Source organism: Ipomoea triloba, chromosome 9 (assembly GCF_003576645.1).
Source record: "Ipomoea triloba cultivar NCNSP0323 chromosome 9, ASM357664v1".
NCBI classification, from domain to species: domain Eukaryota; kingdom Viridiplantae; phylum Streptophyta; class Magnoliopsida; order Solanales; family Convolvulaceae; genus Ipomoea; species Ipomoea triloba.
Window position 1 is genome coordinate 15,953,593 of NC_044924.1, and position 26,537 is coordinate 15,980,129.

The 26,537-nt window shown below is 35.4% G+C and overlaps 3 protein-coding genes and 1 long non-coding RNA gene across 4 annotated transcripts; 3 read left to right on the forward strand and 1 right to left on the reverse strand.

Moving 5' to 3' along the window:
- The first annotated feature begins 1,797 nt into the window (after nucleotides 1-1,797).
- Nucleotides 1,798-4,307, forward strand: LOC116028505. Its single transcript, XR_004100161.1, has 2 exons — nucleotides 1,798-1,875; nucleotides 4,070-4,307. It is a non-coding gene; the product is annotated as an uncharacterized LOC116028505 (long non-coding RNA).
- Nucleotides 4,308-10,490: 6,183 nt separating this feature from the next.
- LOC116029620 lies at nucleotides 10,491-12,440 on the forward strand. The gene has a single exon (XM_031271668.1). The coding sequence runs from the start codon at nucleotides 10,491-10,493 to the stop codon at nucleotides 12,438-12,440; it is 1,950 nt and encodes a 649-aa protein (XP_031127528.1).
- A 7,486-nt stretch (nucleotides 12,441-19,926) lies between these two features.
- On the forward strand, nucleotides 19,927-21,482 carry LOC116029369 (60S ribosomal protein L37a). Its single transcript, XM_031271348.1, has 5 exons — nucleotides 19,927-20,018; nucleotides 20,548-20,587; nucleotides 20,906-20,994; nucleotides 21,092-21,174; nucleotides 21,260-21,482. The coding sequence occupies exons 1-5, from the start codon at nucleotides 20,016-20,018 to the stop codon at nucleotides 21,321-21,323; spliced, it is 279 nt and encodes a 92-aa protein (XP_031127208.1). The 5' UTR covers nucleotides 19,927-20,015; the 3' UTR covers nucleotides 21,324-21,482.
- Nucleotides 21,483-21,559: 77 nt separating this feature from the next.
- Nucleotides 21,560-25,426, reverse strand: LOC116029368. The gene is made up of 3 exons (XM_031271347.1): nucleotides 23,865-25,426; nucleotides 22,400-22,661; nucleotides 21,560-22,031 (listed from the first exon to the last, which is right to left on the reverse strand). The coding sequence occupies exons 1-3, from the start codon at nucleotides 25,034-25,036 to the stop codon at nucleotides 21,852-21,854; spliced, it is 1,614 nt and encodes a 537-aa protein (XP_031127207.1). The 5' UTR covers nucleotides 25,037-25,426; the 3' UTR covers nucleotides 21,560-21,851.
- Between the last annotated feature and the right edge of the window lie 1,111 nt (nucleotides 25,427-26,537).

Sequence of the window (26,537 nt, forward strand, 5' to 3'; positions counted from 1 at the left end):
TTGCATAATTAAAAAACTAAATATTATGCTAATTGGACATAAAACGCATATTACAAAAATATAGATATCATATTAAACAACAAATTGCATAAAACATTATAGAAATTTAACAAATATGACATATTAAACAATAAAATTTAAATTCAAATTCAAATTTCAATGAAAATTTCTTTAAAAAACTATATAATTTTCAAACTTTACCAAATTGCAATTTGAATAAAAATTATATTAACAATGCAAATAGTAGGCCCAAAATAATAGAACAAATATATATTGAACATATAATAAATCAGGATTCAAAAACAATAGATTAAAGGCCCAATTAATATATATACAATTATAAAACAAAAACAGGCCCAAAACCATTTTTTTATAATAGGCCAAGCCCAAAACTGGACCCGACCCAACACCCTTAATCAGCTTAGAGATCAAACAACAAAAAAAAAAAAAAACAAAACCTAGCACGCAGTAGATTGAAGCCAAATGAGAGAAGAAGATCATCGAATCGGAAGGGGGAGATATCGCCAAATCGAACAGGAAACACCAGTCAAAGCCGATGTCGCCACTCGCCATCCTCACCCTCGACCCAACACCGCCACCCCTCCGCCGTCTCCAGCCGCACCGTCAACCGGCGACCACTAGGACAGTGTCGGCTCCGAAGAGAAAGAGAGAGAGGGAGAGCGACGATCCCAGACCAGGAAGCCTAGCCCCGCGACCACCTTCTCGCCTCGTCGCCTCGCACCGTCCGCCAACTTCGTCATTGCCGGAAATAACAGCAATCGACAACCGCCGGAAACCAGCGTCACCGTCACTCTCCATTGCACCAGAGATGAAGGCGCAACTCCGACCAACCGAGGCCCAAAAACTGCAATTAAAGTGCCCAAGTTTTTTTCTGGGGCGGCTGTGACACCAGAAAATTTCTGCTCCCAATTCTACTTATTTGAATTTCCAAGTTACTCCTGTTATTCCTCAATATTCATTTAGTCCTTCAACCATATTCATTGAACCCTACTCCTATATTCATTTGAGCCATGAGTCATTTCTTTTGGACCAATAAATCCTTGTATCATACAATATTTTTTTGAAGTATATGAGATATATACAAATAATATTTATATATATATATATGAGTATATACGTATAATACAGTATATATATATACATTAATTATTTTTGTTATATGTATATATGGTACGTATGAAATAGTATATATATATATTGTATGGTACGTATGAACACATAAAGATTTATATACTCCAATTTATCTATACATTATATATATAATATTATATGGACCATGTATTCATAATTATACTATAATATATATGTTTATATTAGTATTATCCAGCCGTATACATATATATTATATGTGTATATGTATATTAGATTTATCTAGAAGATCATGGATTATTATCTCATTAACATCTAATATTTTAAATTGGAGGTTACTATTTCTAATTGGAGGTTACAAAGTCTATATTTTATGACCAATTTATTCTCATAACTCCAATTGGTAGATAAGGTGATGATTTAATCTCCTTCTTCATTCCCCACTCTCCTTGACCGATCATTCCTCCAAACAAGAAAAAATTTTTCCTTTTGCTTCTTCTTCTTCATTTCGGCATTCAATATATTTATATATATAAAAAAATTATTCTCTCTCAAAGTCTCTTCAAAGAGTTGGAACCATCCTTCTTGGCTAGTAAGTTATTTTGTTCTTTTTATGGGTAAAATAGATGTGGAATTTTATTTGATTATATGTTAAATGGGTGTTGTTTTGTTGGTTTATATTTTGTGTTGATGATGATGGTAAAGGAGGAGACATTGAACCTTTGAAGGTTTAAGAGAAATATTAGAAGAATTAAAGCCATTCAAGTAAGTGGGTTGATTTCTCTCTTGCTTGCCCTTAAATTAAAATGATTTTTGTATATATATCGTAGTGAAAGGATAAAGTATGGCTTGATGATTGAATATGTGAAAATCCCTATTTTTGATATCAATACATGGGTGGTATGATATATGAAATTTGTTCTAAGGAATTGAATTGGTTATAGAGATGTATGATTCAATTACTAAAATTTTATTTTATGAAAATGCTTGAAACTATGCACGTATGGAAATTTTAATATAAAAACATATATATAAATATTAGTGTATGTAAGCTACGTACGTATGATATATATATCTTTTTACAAAATTCTATTTTATGAAAATGTTTGAAAATACGTACGTAAGGAAATTTTTAATATAAAAATGTATATCAATGTTAAGTGTATGTAAGTTATGTACGTACGAGATGTATTGCTTTTGCAAAATTTTAGTTATAAATATTTACGTACGTATGATGTATCTTTTAAGGTATAAATATTATCATATTTTATATATAATAGAATATATGTACATATGAGCCTATTTCAAAATAAAACAACAAAAAATAAATCAATCAATCAATCAATATTTCTTTTATTATTATAATGTACGTATGTGTATATATAAATATAAGAAAAATTATTTGTTAAGTATGGTATGTATAATCTTCGTATATACGTATATACGTATGTACCTAGTTAATTATATTATTAGGACTGTATAAATAAATGTATTTATATATACTATATCGCATGGGCAGTAAATATATATGTATGTATGTATGTTATTTAAAAAAAAAGTATATGTATATGGCTATTGTACCGTATTATTTATTTATATATGTGGTATTTATTGCAAAAATATAATTATATAAATATTTTTATGCACCGTATATTTTATTTATGTACATGTAGCATTTTATACGAATATATGTATTTATTTGCATATATATATGGGCATGTATATGTTTATATATTATTAGCCGTATGTATATGTATTAATACTATAATGTTAAAACAAATGTTTGTTATGAATTAACAAATTTTGTGGTATGTAGTAAAGATGGAAATTTGATTTTTAAATTGTTAAGTATTGGATTTGTGGTTATACGTATGATTTGGTGATATTAATCATAATAATAGTAAGCATAAGAATATAAATATTTTGGTGAACGTATGGTATGAGTATGCATATAGTTAAGTGTAAGATGAGATTTCTTGTGTTTGAGTACAAGTATGGTTTTGATCAAAATATTGATTTACAAAATTATTACTTTATTTTGAGCCAAAGATTTATTTGAGCCTAATGAATTTTATGAAGCTATGTTAGAAATTTTTTTTTTTTTGAGGTATACTCAATATTTGAACGCAAGTGTGAGATTTTTGATAGATTGATTTTTGGATCAAATGCGATTAAATGATCTTTTCAAAAATGCCATTTTTGTAAAATTGAGAATTGAGGATTTACAAAACTATTGCGTTGCCAATTTATTTATGAGCAAAAGAAATATTTTCAATCATAATTATTCTCAAGTTATGGAAGCTATGTGAAATTTGTGAAATTGTAAATATGTGGTTGGAATTTAAATGTTGAGGAGTGCCCGTAAGGAACAATCCTCGGGTACTAGGACACTATGGTGTGTTCTGTTGAGATGGGTCTGTGTACCCTAATTTCAGGAGTAGTCAGTAGAAACCTTATCCTGGCTACTAGGGCTGGTAACTTCCCGTTGAGGCTTGGAATCCTCATTCGGGGGTGTGCACACTTAAGGTTAGAGTCCGGTTTCCATTAGAAATGGGAAATGTGTCGAGTGTTCGGATGTGTGGGAAGCACCGGTCACTAGGGCCTAAGAATAAAGGACCCTGTCCCATTTATGTGTGATTGATGCGCTTCCATATGTATTTTGTGGTATGTATTTTGGTGGTGTGCAAGTGTGGCACAAATATAAAGTTTATAAGAAAATTTTATAAATGATGATATTGTGAAAAGTTCTATATGATTACTTTACCTTATACTTACAAAATTGAAATATTTTTAATATGGTATTGCAGCCCAAGTTGAGAAATTGGTAAAGTATTTTTCCCTTATGAAATTATTAACATTATTAAAATTATTTTTATAGGGGCAGGCAGTCCCTTACTTAGCATGTTTGCTAACCCCTTTCTCTTTGTTATGGTTTTGCTGTTGCTTATTTGAGTAACAGGAAATAGTTGATGAAAGATGCAGTGACAAGTGCACTAAGAAGAGTTGCAGTTGGCTTTGGGAATTTAGTGATTAAACTTTTGTATTCAGGACCTGTTTTAAGATCTCATTGTTTAAGACTTATAGTTGAGAATGTATGAGTTACGTTTTGTGGTTTAGCCTTAGCATTTAGGTTGGTTAATTGCCTAAGTGTGGCGGCAATGCCCTCAATAAGATTGTGAAAAGCTTCCGCATTCTAAGTTTTGTTTTAAGAATTACTTAATTAATTGGTGAAAATGAGGAAAAAAAATAGGCCGTTTTTGGGGGTGTTACAGCGGCGATTTCGCTGGAAGGGACCCCGACGACCCTCCACGGTCACCGGCCAGAACCTCCAACGAGATTTTTTTTATACAAAAATACAATATATATACAAATATATGCGAAAGTTTGTATATAATTTCCAAATGTAAAACTATTGCATACAAATTATCACAATTCATACACCATCTATATTAGCATATAGTTTCACGAGAAAAATATTGCATTCATATCATATTCTGGAAAATATATAAAATGCAATATCTACAACTAGGCAGAGATTAACAAGCTCTGATACCAAATGTTAGAATATAGCATAAATGAGACTAACCTCCAGCCATAGTTGTCCTTAGGATTGCCTTGGTTGATGCTGTTGAATGTGATTTCTGCAAAGTGTCTCGCACTTATTCTCATGTCTTAGTATAGATGGTGTATGAATCAGAGAGTGTAACCTGAGCAGTGGGGGACCAGTGTGTTATATAGCCCATAGAACCATCGATAGGCTTTGTAACAGTTTCCGTTACATGGCACCACTTTAATAGCCATTAAAGGCCATTACTTGCCCCATTTTAATTGAAAATGTTACAATAATTACTACATGCCATCTGAGCATAAGGTGTTTGGCATAGATATGTCAAGTTTAGTTTATTCTAATAAGATAAAGTTGAAATCTTCTATTAGATTTATTAATTTTGTATTATAGATTTTTTTTATTTCATTTGTTTTATTTTTTGAATTTTAATTAAAAATTGTTAAAATTAAAATAATAATTTGATTCGAATATATATATATATATATATATATTCGAATTTAATTATATATAATTTTTTTAATATTATAGATGTTTTAAAAATTTTTATTTGTTTTGAATTTCAATTCAAAAAATAATTAAATTAAAATAATTTCATTTTGTTCAAGTTTAGTTATTATCTTTTTTTAATTCTATTGTTAAATTATGTACGACAATTGAAATAATTCTTTTTCAAACTTTTCATGTGCATAAAAGTAAACGTTGATGCAAACTAAAATAAAAATAAATCAAATCCAATCTCATTGTTATTTGTAATTCTATTTTCCATCATTATATTGCTATATATATATATATATATATATATATATATATATATATATAGATCTCTATCCTTTTTAAAGTCATTAAATAATAATATGGTAACTTATAAAAGAGAAAACTATATATTCTATTAAAATAAAAAAATTCTAAATCAAAATAGATATGTTAAGTGTTTTTTGCATCCACTAAAGTTCGATCTCATGACCGTCCATATAAGAGAATCACTACATGTCATCTGAGCACAAAGTGTTTGGCATAAATATGTCAAGTTTAGTTTATTCTAATAAGATAAAGTTGAAATCTTCTATTCAATTTATTATTTTTGTATTATAAATATTTTTAATTTCATTTGTCTTATTTTTTGAATTATAATTAAAAATTGTTAAAATTAAAATAACAATGTGATTCGAATATATATATATATATATATATATATATATATATATATATGTATATATATATATATATAGACAGACACAGACACACACACATTACTTTAACTGAAATAATTTTTTAATCTTTCCATGCACATATTGGGAAACTTTTTTTCTTTTTGAGCAAATCCACTGGGTTTTTCTCCGCTCGTTTAACGGTCTGGGTCCACCCGTGTTTGCTCCGGGAGGCACAAGAGCTGGCATAGGGGAATCATCACTTGTGGGAATCGAACCCGGGTTTTCCCGAAATTCACATATTGGGAAACTTTGTTACAAAGTAAAAAATAAAATATATAAGTACAATCTCATTGCTATTTGGTATATTTTTTTCTTCATATATATATATATATATATATATATATATATATATATATATATATTCATTTATTTATTTATTGCTAAAAAGAGAAAATAATAACTATAATACATATACACATATTGAATCATTGTTGCATGTCAAAAGTTTCCTAAAAAAATTGTTGCATGTCAATTTGTTTACTTCATCTAACTTTTAAAAATAACTACGATATTATTACTATTACATATAAATTTCTCCCTACATAAATGAGGTTGGTTTTCAATGTTTAAAAATGGGAAAGGTGAAATATATCATTATTATGATTTTAGCATTCTACTCATGACAAATATAAGTATTATTGCATTAAATAAAAGTTTTGTAGTACAAATGCTATAAACAAATTTTATAAAATACCATAAATTATAAAAATTTACAAATCTAAAATAATAGTTATTATTTAAATATTATGAGCCCAAAACTAATTAATTTACATTAATAATATAGCTAATGAAAAACTAACATAAAAATGAACATTGTATTAATAAATATTATTTGTATATACATTGTATTACACAATCATATAAGTAAATGCGTCTGATCAGTTTAAAATCACATATATAAAATTTAAAATTTACATTTTTTAATTTCTAAGTATAACTTTCTTAGTTATTATTCATATTGTTAGAATTATAATATATATGAAATACGATTAGAATAATTCGATTTAGTTATGTAACTTTTTTTCTATAAATTTATCTAAATATGTACATGGTTAGAGATTATATTAATCATGCAAAATTTTAATTTTAATTTTGTATGTTATGGTAATAGTTTGACCAAATATATGAAAATTCAATTATATTATTATATTGTACATTTTAATATATTTTCATTTTAAAATTGTTTTATTTAAATTCATAATAATAAAAAAAATTCGTGCATCGCACAGGTAAAACACTAGTTAATGTATGAATTCATGAGTAGTTGTTACTACAATGGCGGCAATTGAGTATAGAAACACGGGAGCTATAAGGTGTAAAATGAGTGAATTTATATACCTTCCCTCTGTTATAAATCATACTTATTGTGGCAATTATTATGTAACCGTTGTAACGGTCACCATTATGGTTGTTATTATTGTTAGTGTTATATATATATATATATATATATATATATATATATAGAAATGTATTCCAATGAGGACACACACATTATGAAGGACTATGAGGATAAATCTTGTGCATTGATTTTTAAAAATTAATGGTGTAGGTTAATTGTAATTTTAGATTATGTTTTGTTTAAAATAGACGCGTAAGGAGTTGGATTAAGAGGATGGGGGTATTTTTGTCTATTGTAGCGTGTGTTTTAATTATGGTAGGCTTGTTTTATGGATGTCTTTTGGGTAAAATACGCAACTGAAGATTCTACTTCCTTTTCCAGTTTTCGACCTTCACTTTTCCTACTCTCCTCGCAACCCCGGTTGTCGGCATCGTCGGCGGTTTGAACCTCAATTCTCGGCGGTAGTCTCTATTCATTCTCTCCTTGTAGCCGGCTTCTCGTCGACGTTGGCAATTGAAGAGCAGTACTCGGCGGCGTTGAGTTCATCCTAGAAGGCAGTGTGCTTAGGTCATTAATGGCGGAGCGAGGAGGGTCGCGGCCGAGCAAACGGGGTGGAGGTTCATCGTCGACGTCGAAACCAGGTCGGTATCGCCGTTTCTATTTTTTTTTCTTTTTGTTGATTGTTTTTTATTATTTTTATATTAGATGGTGGCCATGATGTTCTGTCATTCATGCACACTGCAACGACTACTAAACCACATATGTGCTCCAAGGTAGAAGATGATGTAGGATCTAGTTGTGGTAACGAAAGTAATGAAGTTTCGGGACTATCCGGGAGTAAGAGATCAAGGGAAGAGAAAAAACGCAAGACTTTAAGCATTCTACAAATGATCATTCCTGGTGATGTCTGCTATTTTGTACAATTATTCACCCCTTATTCTAGTTGTTTTGAAGGTTATTTTCTGTATCCTAGCGAAATTGGGAATTGTTTGTGTGTTATACTGTCCAAGTGCTGAATTATCTACAAGGAACAACAAAGGAAGAATATTGGAACATTTTGGACAAGTTCTGGAAGAAAAGGGAATTACAAGGAAGAATACAAATTGGAAAAGAATTGGAAGTTGCCTAATGGGCCAAGGCCCATCTACCTCCTATATATCTACCTATTCTCTACAATTGAGGCAGTTCCCCTTACAGAGTTCTAAACCCTAGCTTAGTTTATATTTCCCCAGCATAGTTTAGACTAGTTTTACATTAGATTATTTTATTTCAAGCTTAGAATCTTGGATTGAAGATTGGATTTGTTCTTTATCAGTTAAGATATCTTATTCCTTTATTACTTTCTTGCAATGTTTATGGTTATTTATTGCTTTGCTTTGTTTACTCCCATCATGCGGGAGTAGTTCGTTTATGGGTTTGGATTAGGGGTCCATTGTTAATCTTGATGTTCGATTTATGATTAATTGCATAAAAGGATTGAATCTTTTACCTAGGGTTCATGTTGATTTGGGGATTTCTTTGCACTAGTTATTGGTTTGTGGCCACAATTAATTGCTAGTCTAGGAGAGGGATTCATTACAACGACAGTTGGATGAAGACCTCGAGTCTTACCAATTTCAACTTAATTTTCCTACTATGAAAGTAGAGGTAATTTTGGGGGCTTACAATGCTTAGGTGCTTAAGGTTATGATTGATGCATCACGACAGTGGGGCAATCTTAGCCTAATTATCTTATTGATTACGAAAGTAACTGAGTTGAATTCTTTTGTGCATTTCCCATAAATCCCTTGGTTAATTATTCCTTCCCTAATGCCGAGTTTGTTAGAACATCAAGGTTACAATCCCCCTTATCTGGCCCATACCTTTATCATATAGTTTTCATCTTAATCAATTGTTTTCTTTTATTCTACATCATTCAGTCTTTGTTACTTGGATTCTATAAATTCATGTACTCTAGTGCCTGGTAATTCACACAGTTTCGTGCCATAACACCAATCCTCAGCGGAACGACATTACACCCTTTTTACACTCATCATTTGTGCTCATCACATTTTGGCGCCGTTGCCCGGGATTGGTTTATCTGGTTTTGATTGTGTGATTAATTTCTTACTAGCATTAGAGTTAGTGAATTTTAGGTGATCAAGTTTTATTTTATTTTATTCTTTATTTGAAAAAAAAATTTATTTGCACTAACCCATAACTAGTTCCTTCCAAGAGTGTCTGTGGTTGTGTTAGACAGCAGGCTACCCTCTTTTATGCACACTAGATCGAAAGGGAGCACGAACCTTCGTCCCTACGATCTAAATCTTGAGAGGAAGTTAAGGAGGGAAAGGAAGTGTTACATGATTGGCTTCGAGAGTTCTAGGACTTCGAAGTAGACATGGAAACCGGAGACAGTAGCAACACTGGCACCAGCCCATACTGGTGTCAACACACAGCAGCACCAGCGGCAGAGAAAGGAAACAGGGGACAACCCTGGAGTTCGTGCTGATCCTCCAGTACCAAATGTTCATAATCAGGCACTGAATTATAGGGCCAATCCAAACCCGAATGTCTATGTTGGGGGAGGATTCGGAGCTCCTTTCATGCAGCAGCAGCCTGTATACGAACAGCCAGGCTATGGGGTTGGGATGCAAAATCTTCTCTATCAGATGAATCCCAACCTGGTCCAGTAGTTCGCCCAGCAGGTCCCACAAGCAAACCTCATGGCAGCACATTTAGCTCCTGAGTTCACTGAAGAAGATTGCATTGTGTACCCAGGAATTGAAGCAAATAATTTTGAGTTGAAGACTCAACTCATTCAGATGGTCCAGAATAATCAGTTTGGAGGATCTCGGGTTGAGGACCCAAAAACTCATATTGTGAATTTTGACCGAATCTGCCAGACCATCAAGATGAATGGTGTTCCTAGTGAAGCCATCAAGCTGAGACTGTTTCCTTTTTCCCTGAGAGATCAAGCACAGAGTTGGTTAAATTCCTTTCCAGCCAACCACTTCATTACCTGGGAACAGCTCCACAAAGCTTTCATGCAGGAGTACTGCCCTCCTTCCAAGGCTGCCAAGTTAAAGAAGCAGATCCTGAATTTTCAGCAGTTTGGCAATGAAGATCTTCCTGAGGCTTGGAAGAGATTTAATGAGTTGAGGAGGCAGTGCCCGAAAAATTTGATGACCCAGGTGACTTTATTTCATCATTCTATGAGGGGTTGACTAACCGGTCAAAGATTATCCTAGATACCTCATCCTTTGGGGGTATTTTCATTGATATGGGACCAGCAGCTGGAGAGCAGTTGATTGAGAGGATCACCTCTAACAATACTTACTGGTACACTGAGGGGGATGATATACCTAAGAGAGAGAAAGCAGCTGGGATGTTCGAAGTTGGAGAAAAGATGGCAATGCAGGCTCAGCTGGACACCATACAACACATGCTAAAGCAGTTAGTACAGGGCCCTACTCAAAGTGTCCAGGCAGTTACTCAGCCTCCACTAATTCCACAGAATCCTTATGTTCCTAACCCCTATTCTGTGCCACAGGTACTTCTTGTAGCCTGTTGTGCAACTTGTGGTGGAAATCATGTAGCTCAGACATGTCCTTTGTTAGACTTCGGTAACCAAGTCCCTCAGCCTAATGTGGAGCAAGTTGATCTCATTGGTTATTCTAGACCACAGGGCCAGGGGCAAGGTTATGGGACCTATCAACAACAAGGAAGAGATCAGTTTGTTCCCTCTTGGAACAATCAAGGCAATCAAGTAAGGAACAATCCACCAGGTTTTCAAGGTAATCAAGGAAACAGAGGTGGCAACCAAGGAACTCAGTGGAGAAATAATCAGAATAATCAGAATCCCAATCAATGGCAGTTCCAGCAAGGGAATCAGAATTTTGGGACCACTCAGGGTCAAGGTTCCTCTAGACCATCTCAGGATGTTGATATGCAGCTTCTCATGAACACTATGATGGCTCAGTTTGGCAAGCTACAAGCAGAGAATTTTCAGCTGTTTGGCAAGCTACAAGCAGAAATAGATGGTCTCAAGGCTCAGCAACAAGGAGGAGGTAATCAGTTTTCTAATCAACCTTCCTCTTCGAATGGTAGACTGCCAGCAAGCACTGAAAATCCAAGGCACCAAGTGAATGCAGTCACCACTAGAAGTGGATTAGCTTTGAAGGACCCCCATTTTCCTTCGAATGATCCAGTGCCTGAGAAAGCTGATAAGAAGGATGAGGGCATTCAGGTTGAGGATGTTCTTGATGATAGTGAAGAGGAACCTGTGGTGCAGAGAGGTAGTGTTAAGGGGAAAGCTCTTGAGCAGGATGAGAATGCTCCAAGTAAGAAGCATGAAAGGAAGAACAAGAAGGTAGATGACTCGGTTATACCTTGCAACCTGTTACCATATCCACAGAGGTTGTGGAAATCAAAGGAGTCTGATAGAGAGAGCAAGTTCCATAAGATGTTAGATAAGCTGGAGATCTCCATGCCTTTTGTTGAAGCAATCACTCAGATTCCATCGTACAAGAAGTTTTTGAAGAATATTTTAGGTAATAAGAAAAAACCAGAGAAGAGTGCGGTGGTGGATCTGAGCGAAGGTGCCTTGACCTGTGCAGTTCTTCAACATAAACTACCTCCTAAGCTGAAAGATCCAGGTAGTTTTTCCATCCCTTGCATCATTGGTGGATTTGTAGTTGGGGGTGCTCTGTGTGATCTGGGTACTAGTGTTAGTCTTATGCCATATTCTTTATGTAAGAGGCTCAACCTAGGAACACCAAAACCTACCTCCATGACCCTACAGATGGCGGATCGCTCCATAAAGCGTCCGGTGGGAGTTCTAGAGGATGTCCCGGTCATGATTGATCAGTACTTTATACTGGGGGATTTTGTTGTAATGGATATAGAGGAGGATACCAAGGTTCCTATTGTACTTGGTAGACCTTTTCTAGCTACTGCTGGTGCACTTATTGATGTGAGAAGAGGAAAACTCGTGATGGAAGTGGCAGAGAACAAGATTGAATTTGACATATTCAAAATGGCGAAGCACCAGCCCTCATATGTTGATGAGTGTTACTTGATAGAAGGGCTGGGTGAGTGCACTGCTGAAAGTAGAAAGATTGAGTTAGGGGAATTGCATGTTTCCCCTATTGATCCTAGACCCCCTGAACTGTCAAGTGTGCTGAAACAAAAGAAAAAGTTCTCTGGTCCTGGTGGTTTCTACAAAAGATAGATGAAGGAGCTGTCTAAGTTCAAAAGGCCACCGGATCGCGTGATCCACAATTCCACCTGATATCCATGAGGTTGAGTCGAGCTGACGACAGTAAACTTAGCGCTTCATGGGAGGCACCCCATGTTATCCTTTACTTTTTGCACTTTATTTTACTGCATTTTTCTTTTTATTTTTAGTTCGAAGTAGAGTTAGGAGTTTTTCTTTGTTTACGGGGAATTCCTGGGGTTATTTTAGTGAGAGATTTGCATTATTTTACCTTTGAGAGAGTGGGGAATGGTTAGAATTGAAGAGGTTAGGCCTTAGAACAGTTTTAGGACATATTTTGGACTAACTTGCAGGTGAAACTGAACTTGGGCGCGAAAAGAACAGAAGTGCGAAAAGAGAGCTCTGGATCACGGCCAGGCTCACGGCCGTGACCCCAACCGTGATGCCTGGGCGTCGATTCCAGTAGCTACAGAGCAGAATAGGGCTCTGGGTCACGGGCCACCTCCCGGCCGTGACCCAGGCCGTGATGTCGGCAGCAAAATTCCAATACCGAACAGGCAAAATAGGGCTCTGGGTCACGGGCCGCATCCCGGCCGTGACCCAGGCCGTGATGGCTCCGGGATATTTCTAGTGTTGAACAGCGGTTTAGAGGCCTCTAGGTCACGGGCCACATCCCATCCGTGACCCAAGCCGTGATGGCGGTCCTTACGAAAGCAAAAAAAAATAAAATAAAAAATCTGATGATAAAAAAAAAATGTTATGTTTTCTAGTTCGTGAGGCCTTGTTTGTCCATCAAGGACGATGTCCAATTTAAGTGTGGGGGGGGGTACTATTTCTGATGAATTTTGAATGCAGTTTGCTTGAAGGACTCAATTTGCAACTAAAGGTAATGTGCTTTCCTTGTGTTGTGGCATTGACCTCTTTACTTCCTGCTGGTTTGTGGTTTGTTTTGGTGGTACTTGTGCAGCCCAGCTTGTCAGGGATGATTCAAGGTTGAGCTTGTGATAATTCAGTTTCTTGCCAGTAGTTGGGTTAACCTCTAACATAAATGTTCCCCCTGTGTGTTATGCATTGCTAGTGAAGGCTTATGTGGGATTCCGGTGATATCTGTTCTGTCATAGCTTGTCTCAGTGCTCTCATAGTGAAGTCTAGAATTTGCATGCTTTGAAGTGATTTAGGCCATTGTTGTTAGCCCAAGCCTTTAAACCTACCCTGTGTTACAATTATTTTCCCTAGTTATCCCCTTTGAGCCTTATTTTTGTTTAATAAGTGCAAAGCACTTAACCTCAGTCTTTGTATTGTTTTTCTTGTTTAGCCCCATCATTTAACCCTTAGCCCTTAGCCATATATTTTCCATTCACCCTTAGAGAGAATGTAGCATTTGTTCTATATTTTCCATTCACCCTTAGAGAGAATGTAGCATTTGTTCTTTAATTTAGAGGAGATCTTAGAGAGAATGTAGCATTTGTTCTTTAATTTAGAGGAGATTTTAGAGAGAATGTAGCATTTGTTCTTTAATTTAGAGGAGATTTCCCTTGTTGAGCTTACTTTAGAGAGAGATATTCAGGAGATTTCCCTTGTTGAGCTTACTTTAGAGAGAGATATTCATGTTATCTTTGTTCTAGTGTGGGGGTGTCGTGAAGGAAGTTATTGGTTGATTGAAAAGAAAGAAAAGAAAAGTGAGAAATTGTTGTTAAAGAAAAGTTTGAAAAAGAGTTTGAAAGTGAAGAAAAAGTTTGTGAAAAGAAAGAAAAAGAAGGATGAATAAAAGTGCAAGTCAGGTTGTTAGAATAAATATCTTCACCCCCACTAGTTTAGAATACTCTTGTGCTTTCAAATATTTTTGCTCTCTTGCTCATATTTTCCATGTCTCCTCTAGGTTTAGTTGTGAATAGGTGTGAAATTCTCTCTCTTTTGTTTATTTTTCCATATCCTTTCTTTGTTTAGCCACTCACCTTTAGCCCCATTACAAGCCAAATAAAGTCCTATTTGATCTTAGCATGCAGTTTTAGAGTGATCTATGTGAGTATGAAGGGCATGTCTATGCGAGTTCATCTTAAGCCAAGTCTTGCATAATCTTAATTGAGTACATGTGCATACAGGGTTTAATCTACCTAATTTCGGGTGCCCGGTTATTGGCCTAAGAGTGGAACTCACTTGTGATTCTTAGATGATTCTTGAAGCAGGTTAGGTTGTACAAGTTGGTTGGTGGTATGTTCGGTTGAGCAGGAAGGTAGTGTGATCAGTTGCAGTGCATGGAGGGTGGATTATCCTAGGTAATTGCTTGAGGACAAACAAAAGTTCTAGTGTGGGGGAGTTGATGTCTGCTATTTTGTACAATTATTCACCCCTTATTCTAGTTGTTTTGAAGGTTATTTTCTATATCCTAGCGAAATTGGGAATTGTTTGTGTGTTATTTTGTCAAAGTGCTGAATTATCTACAAGGAACAACAAAGGAAGAATATTGGAACATTTTGGACAAGTTCTGGAAGAAAGGGGAATTACAAGGAAGAATACAAATTGGAAAAGAATTGGAAGTTGCCTAATGGGCCAAGGCCCATCTACCTCCTATATATTCTACCTATTCTCTACAATTGAGGCAGTTCCCCTTACAGAGTTCTAAACCCTAGCTTTTAGTTTATATTTCCCCAGCATAGTTTAGACTAGTTTTACATTAGATTATTTTATTTCAAGCTTAGAATCTTGGATTGAAGATTGGATTTGTTCTTTATCAGTTAAGTTCTCTTATTCCTTTATTACTTTCTTGCAATGTTTATGGTTATTTATTGCTTTGCTTTGTTTACTCCCATCATGCGGGAGTAGTTCGTTTATGGGTTTGGATTAGGGGTCCATTGTTAATCTTGATGTTCGATTTATGATTAATTGCATAAAAGGATTGAATCTTTTACCTAGGGTTTATGTTGATTTGGGGATTTCTTTGCACTAGTTATTAGTTTGTGGCCACAATTAATTGCTAGTCTAGGAGAGGGATTCATTACAACGACAGCTGGATGAAGACCTCGAGCCTTACCAATTTCAACCTAATTTTCCTGCTATGAAAGTAGAGGTAATTTTGGGGGCTTACAATGCTTAGGTGCTTAAGGTTATGATTGATGCATCACGACAGTGGGGCAATCTTAGCCTAATTCTCTTATTGATTACGAAAGTAGCTGAGTTGGATTCTTTTGTGCATTTCCCATAAATCCCTTGGTTAATTATTCCTTCCCTAATCCTGAGTTTGTTAGAACATCAAGGTTACAATCCCCCTTATCTGGCCCATACCTTTATCATATAGTTTTCATCTTAATTAATTGTTTTCTTTTATTCCACATCATTCAGTCTTTGTTACTTGGATTCTATAAATTCATGTACTCTAGTGCCTGGTAATTCACACAGTTTCGTGCCATAACACCAATCCTCAGCGGAACGACATTGCACCATTTTTACACTCATCATTTGTGCTCATCACCTGGCGTAAAGGGGAAAGATTCAATGCTCGTCATAGATGAAACCATTCGATGCTTGAGATCCCTGAAAGCCGAAGCCAGTCATTGCGGCTTTGATAATCTTTATTGTGCTATAGTTTTGGAGTAGTAGCATGGGATGGCTTGCCAAATGCCAATGAATAAGGGGATTAAGTACAGTATAATTGGGGACCAGTATGACAAAGTGTGGTTCGTTGCTGCATCCTTTCACAGCTGCTCAGGGAAGTCAATTTGTGCTCTCTATCATGTCATTGGAATCAGTAGTAGCATTGGATTTTTGAAGTCTTAGTGTCCTTCGTGTCATGTTTTTGAAGAGCTGCTTGAAGTATTAGATTCTCATATTTAAACAAAATAATGTGTTTTTTTTTTGCATTTTTAATAATATATATGTTGGATATTTATTTTGTGGAATTATGTGTTTGCTAAAATATTAGTGTTCATGTTGTCTGCACAGTTGGATTTATTGTGTGCCCAATGTGGAGTTGTGTGGCTTTGATGTTTGAATTATGCGTTGTTCTTTTTATGGTTTGTTACTGGCTTTCCCTTCGTTAATTGAATTGTTTATTGGTGATAGCCAAAAAGGTTAGGGCTAGATCGTCGGTGGCGTGTTCGTCCTGATCCCCCATTGATGATGATGATTTTGTTGAAGATCGTGCTCCTTCCTTAGAAAAGATGCAACAAGTTCCTCCGACGAATGCCGCGGATACTGTTTTGACCACCGATGAGCGGGAAAGGTTTCTTGGTCTTAGAGTTAGATTTCAATGTATCGAACAATGTTTGACGGTTTAAATGTTCGTGGCATACTTTCGTATTTACATATGGGTTTACTATACTGTTTTGTATTTTTTATCAACAGATGAACTTGCTTTGTTATCACCATTTTCTAACCACAAAATCTCATATTAACATCAAAATTAAAACAATGACATATGCATATTTAATCACCATTTACTAATTCAATTTTCAACTTGTTACTATCTACATTATGCAATCCACCATTTAATATTTTAATTTTGTCTTCTACACTTTAATATTAAAAACTTAGAAATAAAAATACTGTCTATATTCCTTCAAAAAAAAAATACCTTTTATATTCGCAACTTTTGACCGTCCTACCTTAGGGCACACAACAACAACCTCAATGGCACACGAAAATATTAAAACAGTATATGAATGCAGGCTTCTACGATTTATAATCAATTAACCTATGGCTATACGACTTGGCAATTCTGCACTCCGGACGCTTCGGAATTTGCTCCCTGTACTTCTGGGCACATGATTTTTTTTTATTGTGGCACACATTGTATTAGTACATGGCATACAAATTGCGTAGATTGCATTTCAGGCTTTGAACAACTAGTGTTTCGGGATTAATTTATAGTTTGTTCTAGGCGTCCTCATATTTTTCCATGTTCATACGCATAATTATTCCACCAAATACAGCCATATTCATGCACTTGAGTTAATCATTATGCTTTCTTTTTTTATTTCTTTCTCTTAAAAAATAAGTTTACTTCATGCCTGTAACAACCCAAAACAAAAACCATATAATTAAACATTATTTCTTGCTCATTGTCATCCAATCTAGTATTATCATCATAATCCACCCTTATTCACCTTCTCCTATTAATGCAACTATGTAAAATTCATATTCACGTTTTCATTGTTATGCAATTGATTAAATTATACAATAATCTACCCTCTTTTTATAATTTCAGTCTATTCGTTACGTATTTATACTCTAATACACGCCAGTCACACAACCCATAAATACCAGGCACACGATTTATATAGCTCAGGCACACCACGATATTTATAACCTTCTCTAATCTTTCACCACTACTAATATCAATGCATTTGGTTCTACCACCAACCACGGGTTCCCCTACTTTCTTCATAGAATTATTCATTTTTCAAACGTATTATAACTACTGCAGTTTTCAGAACTTACCGTACCATTGCGGAGTGTCGTGCTTCTGTGCTAATTCCCTACTGTTTTCTCATTTTCGTAAAGCCTTTAACTAGTGTGTGTTTCTTTATTTGTGTATGAATCCAACTTCTTTTTGGTTAATTCAAATCATACTTTAATTAAAATTCTTGTTCATTCTCTTATTTGCCCTTAATCTAAATTTGGAGTCTGTATCCATCACTTAATCCTAACTAATCTCAGCCATTTAATCTAATGATTTGGATGGTTATGATGGGTCCTTATAATCCTCCATAATTATAGGTCCTCATGTGAATAAGGGCCTATATATATATATATATATATATATATATATATATAGAAGTTGATCTAATGAAATACTCTCTCCCTATTCCCTGCTATCTCTCTTTTTCTTTTCAATTACTTGTAATGTTTACCGGGTAGGAGCTAATGGCCAACCGGCGTACCTTTTATAACACGTTATCACCACGCGGACATTCTTGGACTTGAAGTCCATTACTTCATTATTATTGGAACAATATTGTAGAACCAGAAGTTTTATGATCGTATTTTGAGTGACATTGTCCTTACAGTAAAATCACTTATAACTCCAAATATCCTCTAGTAAATTTATGCGATAAACCAATGAGTGTTTCTCATAGATCAATTAGTATTAACTTCTTTTGATCTCCACGATACTAAATTCCAAATTAGTTATGTTTATCTTACCTCCACTGCCTTATGAGAGGAAAATAAAAGTGTGTTTTGAGTGGGTATGGTTAAGAAATATTGGTTATATTCAACCCACATAAGCTCCAGAAGAGTCAGAGAATCATTGTATAAAATGTCAACTTAAATCAATACTGAAGATTGCCATATCATCTCCTCTATACTCTTTTTGAAACAGTTATTCTACTTTAAGAAATGTAGAACTTGAAGATTGTCATCTTTAGGGGGAGATGATAACTACATTTACTTAAATCAATCCTGAAGATTGTACTTTAGCAACATATGAATACATATATACCATGTACTCTTTTCCTCACTAGATTTTTCCTATTGGGTTTTTCTAGTGTGGTTTTAACGAGGCATGAGTATGATATAATAAACGGGGATAAACTTGTAAATAAATACTTAAATAGACGAACCCCAAAATCCTGAAGATTATGCCTTGAAGAATTATGATTGTACTCTCTTTCCCTTAACTAAGTTTTTCCTATTGAGTTTTCTTAAGTTAAGGTTTTTAACGAGGCAATGAGGAAGGTTGTTGTCTTCAAGGGGAGCAACAACATACACATAAGTTAATTGGTCCAAAAGACTACCAACTCTTGCAAATCCTGAAGATTAAACGCAGCAAGTTATGGTTGTACTCTTTTCCCTTAACTAAGTTTTTTTCCCACTGGGTTTTCTTAGTGTAAGGTTTTTAATGAGGCAACCAGGATTATGTATGAGTTTATAAATATCATGTACTCTTTTCTTCAACTAGGTTTTTTCCACGTGGTTTTCCTAGTGAAGTTTTTAACGAGACATGAAAATATTTGAATATACCATTCATATACCATGTACTTTTTTATTGTCTAGCAAGTTTTTCCCATAGGGTTTTCCTAGCAAGTTTTAATAATGTACAAGGGGGTGTTATAAATCATACTTATTCTGGCCATTATTATGTAACCGTTGTAACGGTCACCATTATGATTGTTATTATTGTTAGTGTTTTATATATATGTGTGTGTGTGCGCGCGCGCGCGCGCACCAAAGACCTTGTGATCCAGTGGCACCCGATGTCCCGGTTTACACTCCAACATAAATGATGGGAGTGGGTTCGAGCCTCAGTGGAGGTAACTGTTGACTCTTTATGCTTCAGTAGGTCAACGGGCATACCTTTTACAATACCCTCAACTTTAGCAACTCATGGATAAATTCTTTGACAAGAACCAAAATTTGTACAAAATCAATAATTAAGGAAGATTTATGGTTGATTTAAAATGGGAGATGAAGATTGAAAAACGGTAGAATATACAAACGGTAGGCCCGCTGGGCTTTAGGAGAAAATGATAGATCCATGATCCACAAATCCTATTCCTATATAGACCCATCTTAAGGGTTTTATCTCAGTTTGTTCGTTTTCATCTTCGTACAGACTCGGCCGTCTCAGCGCTGTTATCCTAGCTCTCCAAGATGGTACTTCTTTTCTCTCTCTTTGTAGAATCTATCATTTTAAGTCCAATTTCATCTTATCAACACGTTTCAATCGGACTGATTTTTACTGGTATTTACAAGATTAGAAAATGAAAAAGGGTAATGTAAATTCAATATTTGATGCAAAAAAGGGAAAAAAAAAAGTTCTTTAAAGATTTCTTTTTCAATTTAGAAGAATGGAGTTGGTGGAAATACGTTTTTTCCCTAAAAAGAAAGGAAAGGAGCAGAGATAATCAAGTAGTAAACGTGTATTGTAGTTTTATTAAAGCATATTGTACCTGAAACTATAAGGCTTTCAAAGAGGACCAAAGGTTTTAATTTGCATTTATTTGCACCTGAAGGTTTCATGATAAGAGTATTTGTTTGATTCAGTTATTGCTCTGTGCTCTGTGATTTTTGGTGCTTATATTTTGCTTGTTTCTGTCTGCTTTCTGTATTCTATAACTGAATCATGTTTCTTTATGTTTTTGGTTAACATTCTAAACTTGAATTATGTTAACTATGTACCCAGACCAAGAGAACCAAGAAGGCTGGTATTGTTGGGAAGTACGGTATGTATTCACTTATTTTTATTGAGTTATTATGTGATATGAAGTCAATGTTTGTATGGAGTTAGTTTTGCTACAATAAATGATAGGAATTGGGAGTTGGGATGATGCAGAATGATGTATTTGTGGATTTAACTGATAGGCCAATCTAGTAATCAAGCGTGTGCATATTTCCTTAATTTCTTCAACTTTAGCTAGCCAGAAGAACTCTTTTAGTTATCCTGCACCAATTTTTTGCTCATTCTGACTCATGGTTAACTTGGCTGTTGTATCATTTTGGCATTGTTTGCTATAACTTATGAATAAGCAACAACATATCAGGTACCCGCTATGGTGCCAGTTTGAGAAAACAAATAAAGAAGATGGAGGTCAGTCAGCATAGCAAGTACTTCTGTGAGTTCTGTGGGAAGGTAAGGCATGCCATGTTTGGTGCATTTTATAAATTTCTCAGATTTTTGTTGTTAATTACTCTGGTCTGGTGTATGAGAAAATTATATATTTTTGCAGTACGCGGTGAAGAGGAAAGCTGTGGGTATTTGGGGTTGCAAAGACTGCGGGAAAGTCAAAGCTGGTGGTGCTTACACACTGAAGTAAGTGGGTCTCACCAAATTCACTCTTCTGAGTTGTTACTACTCTTGTTTCTAAGTATTAATTGGTTCTCACTTTCCTTGGCAGCACTGCTAGTGCTGTTACAGTAAGGAGCACCATCCGAAGGCTTAGGGAGCAAACCGAGAGCTAGAATTGTTTAATTGTTTTGTGTCCACTTGAGACTTTTATACTATGGTTGTTTTGTAGCTATCAAAATCTAGACCTTTGTGTAATGTTAGAGGGTGTTTTGATGTGTCTGATTTTTGAAACATCTGAATCTTTTGCATGTTGTGTGGGAGATTATTCTGCTTACTTTTAGTTTTAGGAGGTGCCAATACGGCAGAAGAACCTCACCTAAATATGGCTTGCACAGACCAGATCAAGAAGGATGATTAAGAATAAGGATTTCTTAAAACTCAATTTTCAGAAGTCATTAATATTATACGTACAGAAAGCCGGCTGGGTCAGGTTTTCCCTCGACTCCAGCGCTCTAATTATACTGGGCTACTTTAGAAGGTTAACAAATGACCAAGTAGTAGATAGGCACTGTATAGAAGAAGTGATACCATATGGCTGGCTCTTTATCCGCTCCTCACTGCCAAGGTTTAGCAGAACACCACACTGCAGTTTTAAAAGGCGAGAGCCTGTTCTAAGCACAACTCCGATGATGCATTTGCTTTTACACCATGGGAATAGGAAGCTCGTCACTGTTTCTCCGATGATGCATTTGCTTTTGCACAGCTTTCACGGCTGCTACTCTAGCTGCATTTGCTGCCCTGTTCGCTGCTGCTACCGCCTTGTTCACCCTTTCATCCACCTTAGCTACATCATATGCTTTCTCAGCTGCTCGTCGTGCTTCCTGTGAAAATAACATTAAAAAACATACGATTCAGTTTTTGAGTTGTTCCCTTCTCTTCATCCACATTTCCCTCCGCTATGTGTATTCCCCAAGTAGTAAGGCAATTTGCATGAGAACAGAAAATATGCAGAAAAGAGACCTTTATAAAATCATCAAATATCTCACAACTAACTGTTTTATACTCTGCCACAGATTATTCATGTAGCCCAAATTAATTATACCCAAATCAGATTGAGAAAAATGATCACACAATTAACATTACAATTCCATCACAGTTAGCAGTAACAGGCACAATAGAAAAATATCCCTTGTTCGCCACACACTAGATAGGTTATGATGACAAAAACTAGTTATCGTTATGAATTTACCTGGACTGCATTAAGCACTTTCGAATGGTAAACAGCAACAGGAGATACAGGATAGGACACACTTTGTGTGCTTGGAATGTCAAGAACCCCATTTTGCCAGTGACCTGACTGAGTTTCTCCATTTCTAAAAGTATACATTCCCAATCCTTGTCTCCTGCCTTCGTGCCAAGCTCCTTCATAACGATGCCCATTTGCAAAGCAATAAACCCCAAATCCATGCATCTTATCAGCAAAATATTCTCCAGCATAAGTGTCACCATTCCTAAGATGTGAAAAAATGCGGAATCAATACTCAATAAGGCAGGCTATTGACTGAAAATAAAATTAGCCATTCTAATTTATTTTTTCAAGATGCAATATGTTGCAAGAGCTCCAAATTAACAATGTCTATTACCTCAGCCTTGATATTTCCAACACAAAATGACAAAATAAAGGTGTTACTTTATAGTTTATAACATGGTCTGCGTGAATCAAAGGAAAGAAGAGGGGATGGATGAGATGCATGATGCCATCATGAACTTTATTCCTTTTCAAATGTAAAAGTCTACTACTGTATGCAAAGGCAATAATTTTTCCTATCAAAGGAGTTAATAATATGCTCCAGCACTGGCTTTAAAAAAAAAAAATCAAACACATGTTGCAAGGTTGGTAACTTTACATTTGCTAATTCCCATGAAAGGCTGCAAGTGTTAAAATCATTTTATCATATTTATTTATTTATGTAAGCAGTAAGTATGTTGAGGAATAGAGTGTCAATGACCTGGATACTACACCAACTTAAGAGACACAGCTACAATTACGTTTACAATAAGCTGATATTGTCACTTTCAGTAGTACCCTATGGTATTCAAGAATCATTTAACAATTTGCACAACTATACCCCTCACAACTTCAAGCACAATGTAAATATTATGCTTTGATATGATCCATTCAGAAAATAAGACCATTTTTATTTTAACAAAAATGGAACTAAATTAAGGCTGTCTGGACGAATATTTTCCAAAGCCACGGGGAAGGTTGCATACTTTATCCTTGTGCAGGCACAACATGAGGAGTAGCTTAATGCACTGAATCAAACCTCTTCTATGTAGTACATTTATATACACTATGCTATTTTTAGTATAGTCTACTGCTTGTTCAAAATAATGCATCCTAAAAGATACTAACGGGAAAGGTGAGTCAGTTGGTGAACAACATACTTGCTTACTGCTTTACCTAGGGATATGAATCATCTTTGCAGCATGATATGTTAGTGAGCATAAAAATCATATTCACAACTATAGTAAGTCATAACACCTGAAGTCCGCAGCAAATCAAATTATGATTAAGAGACATATTAAAGCCACCAAATTGAACCACAACAAGAATAAGAACACTAGAAAATGGGCACGACAGTCTACAATAACAAACAAAAAACAACTAAGATGAACCTAAAAAGAAGGAAAAATGAATGTCTAAAGAATACCTGAAATGGTAGTGGCCAAGGCCATGCTTGACACCCCATTTGAATTCACCAACATATCGGCTACTGTCATCACAGGTATGCACCCCACACCCATGACTCTGCCCATTTGACCATTCTCCTGCATAAACATCCCCTGTATAAAACCTATAAACTCCAAAACCATGCCTAAGTCCTTGCCTATATTGGCCTCTATACCGGCTCCCCCTTGCCCACGTCTCAACTCCATAACCATCATACTTCCCATCAACCCAATCACCTTCATACCTTCCACTCATGTAATAATAGTAAACACCACTCCCACTGCATTTCCCCTTGTGAAACTCACCCTCATACACATCCCCATTTCTATATGCCTGCACAAAATTCCCAGAATTCACCTTTTTCTCAAACTTAGGCCGAGACCCGATAGACCAAAATACCGGCAAAGGCCTTCTGGACACTTGGTTTGACAAGGACAGCTTAATTGGTAAAGACCTAGCAAGGAACAACCGAATCGAGGGGAGCCTAGGAAGGGCCAAATTCAAAGAAAACAACAGAGCTGCCGAGAAGGCAAAAGCCGAGAGGAAATCAAGAAAAAAGGAGTTAGTGGGATGAGAAACCAGAAAATAGAAAAATGGCAAGGAAAGGAGGAGGATGAGGCGGAGGTGAACCCGGACAACACGGCGAAGGTGACGAAGCTGATGGTAAACATGGACACCCATAATTCTAAAAGAATGTTGACCCTTGGCTGCCGGCGACGGAGGAGCGGAAGAAAAGGAATATTTGTGAAGAGAATTGCTCAAAGTGGGGGATTTGATGATGGAGTTTGAAGAAGAATTGGAAGGGTTATTGGAGGAGACCCCCAAAAGGGGTCTCTTGTGAGGGGTGGTCTTGCTATTTGGCACCACCATCGGCGGGGCAGCGTTAGGAGCAGGGGGAATCGAGTCATAGCCATCGTTGATGAAGATTTGAAGGGTTGTATTGTGCGGGGAAGCAGCAGAGGGAGAAGGCGGAGGAGGAGGAGGCGGAGGCGGAGAAGAAGAAGCGGCAAAGAAGAAAGCGTGGGGGGCAAGATGGGGATTATTGTGTTTCTGGTAAAGCGAAGAAGACGATGAAAGCAGGGTAGGGTTGAAATCGGAAGAGACGCCGCTGCTTTCTTTTCCGATCTGAACTTCAGATTTCTTCTGATGCATTACCTATACATGCGGATAAAGATACATCCACGCTCGCTCGCTCTCTCTCTCTATCTCTCTCTCTCTCTTCACAAACCACAATATATCGCTTTCCCCTGCCAATTCCAGAGCTTATCTCACCGGGGAAACACGAAATTGGGTGGAAATTTCCCACTTTTCTTGAAATGGAATGATTCTCTCAATTCGCTCTTCTTCCCTTTCTCAACCTGTATGGATGGAATTCTACAAACGGAACCTGTGCACAACAATATATATATATAGTGGTGAGTGTAAGAGAGTTTTGTGTTATGGAGAAGAGAGCGGAGAGAGCAAGAAGATTAAGGTATTTTAATGGTGTGTTTTTCACCGAATCTGTAGAAGAAAGATGGATTTCAAACAAAAGCCAACCCCTGCCTAGCCTACAAAAAGCCCACTTCTACACACCCATTTTGCCCATTCCCCCTCATCATTCTATTTATTTGCGATACTACCACTATAATTTTCTTCTTCCTTTTTTTTTTTTTTTTTTTTCTTCTTGCATTTATGAAAATTATTTTTAAAATTAATATATTTTCAATGACATTTTAGCATAGCATTTCAATATTTTTATTTACAAAAAACTTCGCAGCCATTACTCTAACCAACCAAAAGACTACAAGAAGGTAAACCAGTCTAAGTTGTCCATACGGTCATACCTGACCGACTTAAACCTAAAAGGCTAATATAGAGCTCTCATGAAAAGTTGAACTACTTAAAATATTGTAGTTACCAAGCCAACTATCCGACTAATTTGGTTGGGATTGCTCCCAAAATGATTGAATATGTAATACTTTTATTTTTAGTTATTGACATTTTTATTATTAATATTATTGAAATTTCAATAACGATATTACTACAAGAATTAATTATTTTTTTTTGTCAAAATTTTTGTTATCATCTAACGTGGTTATAAAACTCTTTTATTTATTGGTTATTCTAAATTAGCCAACTGCATCTTGTGTTAGAAAAAGAATTTATTTACTAATCAAATAGATTAGTAGGAATACATGATAGATATTTAAAATTAATATCTTATAACATAATATCATTTTTTGTATTAGGAGAAAATGAGAAATTATAGTTTATGCTTAGTTAAGAACTAGAAATAATGATAGTATAATTTCACTAAATAATATGGAGGGTCTTGCACATACTACACATAATTTCTCAAGAATATTTATTGTATCCTATGAATTTTAAATAGGGCAAAAACATGTGTTCCCAAATAATAAGCTCAAACTTGCATTAGTATTTCAATTTTGTAAAGGTAAATATTGTGACAATTTAAAATACAAAACCTTTTAGAATTATATAGTTTAGCTGTTTTGGGTCTTAAACATTGAAATTCTGGTTTTTATTAGAATACCTATTAAGACAGTACAACAAAAGCACAAGTTGTAGGTATGTCTCTCATGTCTACATTTGGTTATTATATTGCCAAAGTGAATCACCAAACATGCCATGTCTTTAGTCTTTTGCTACT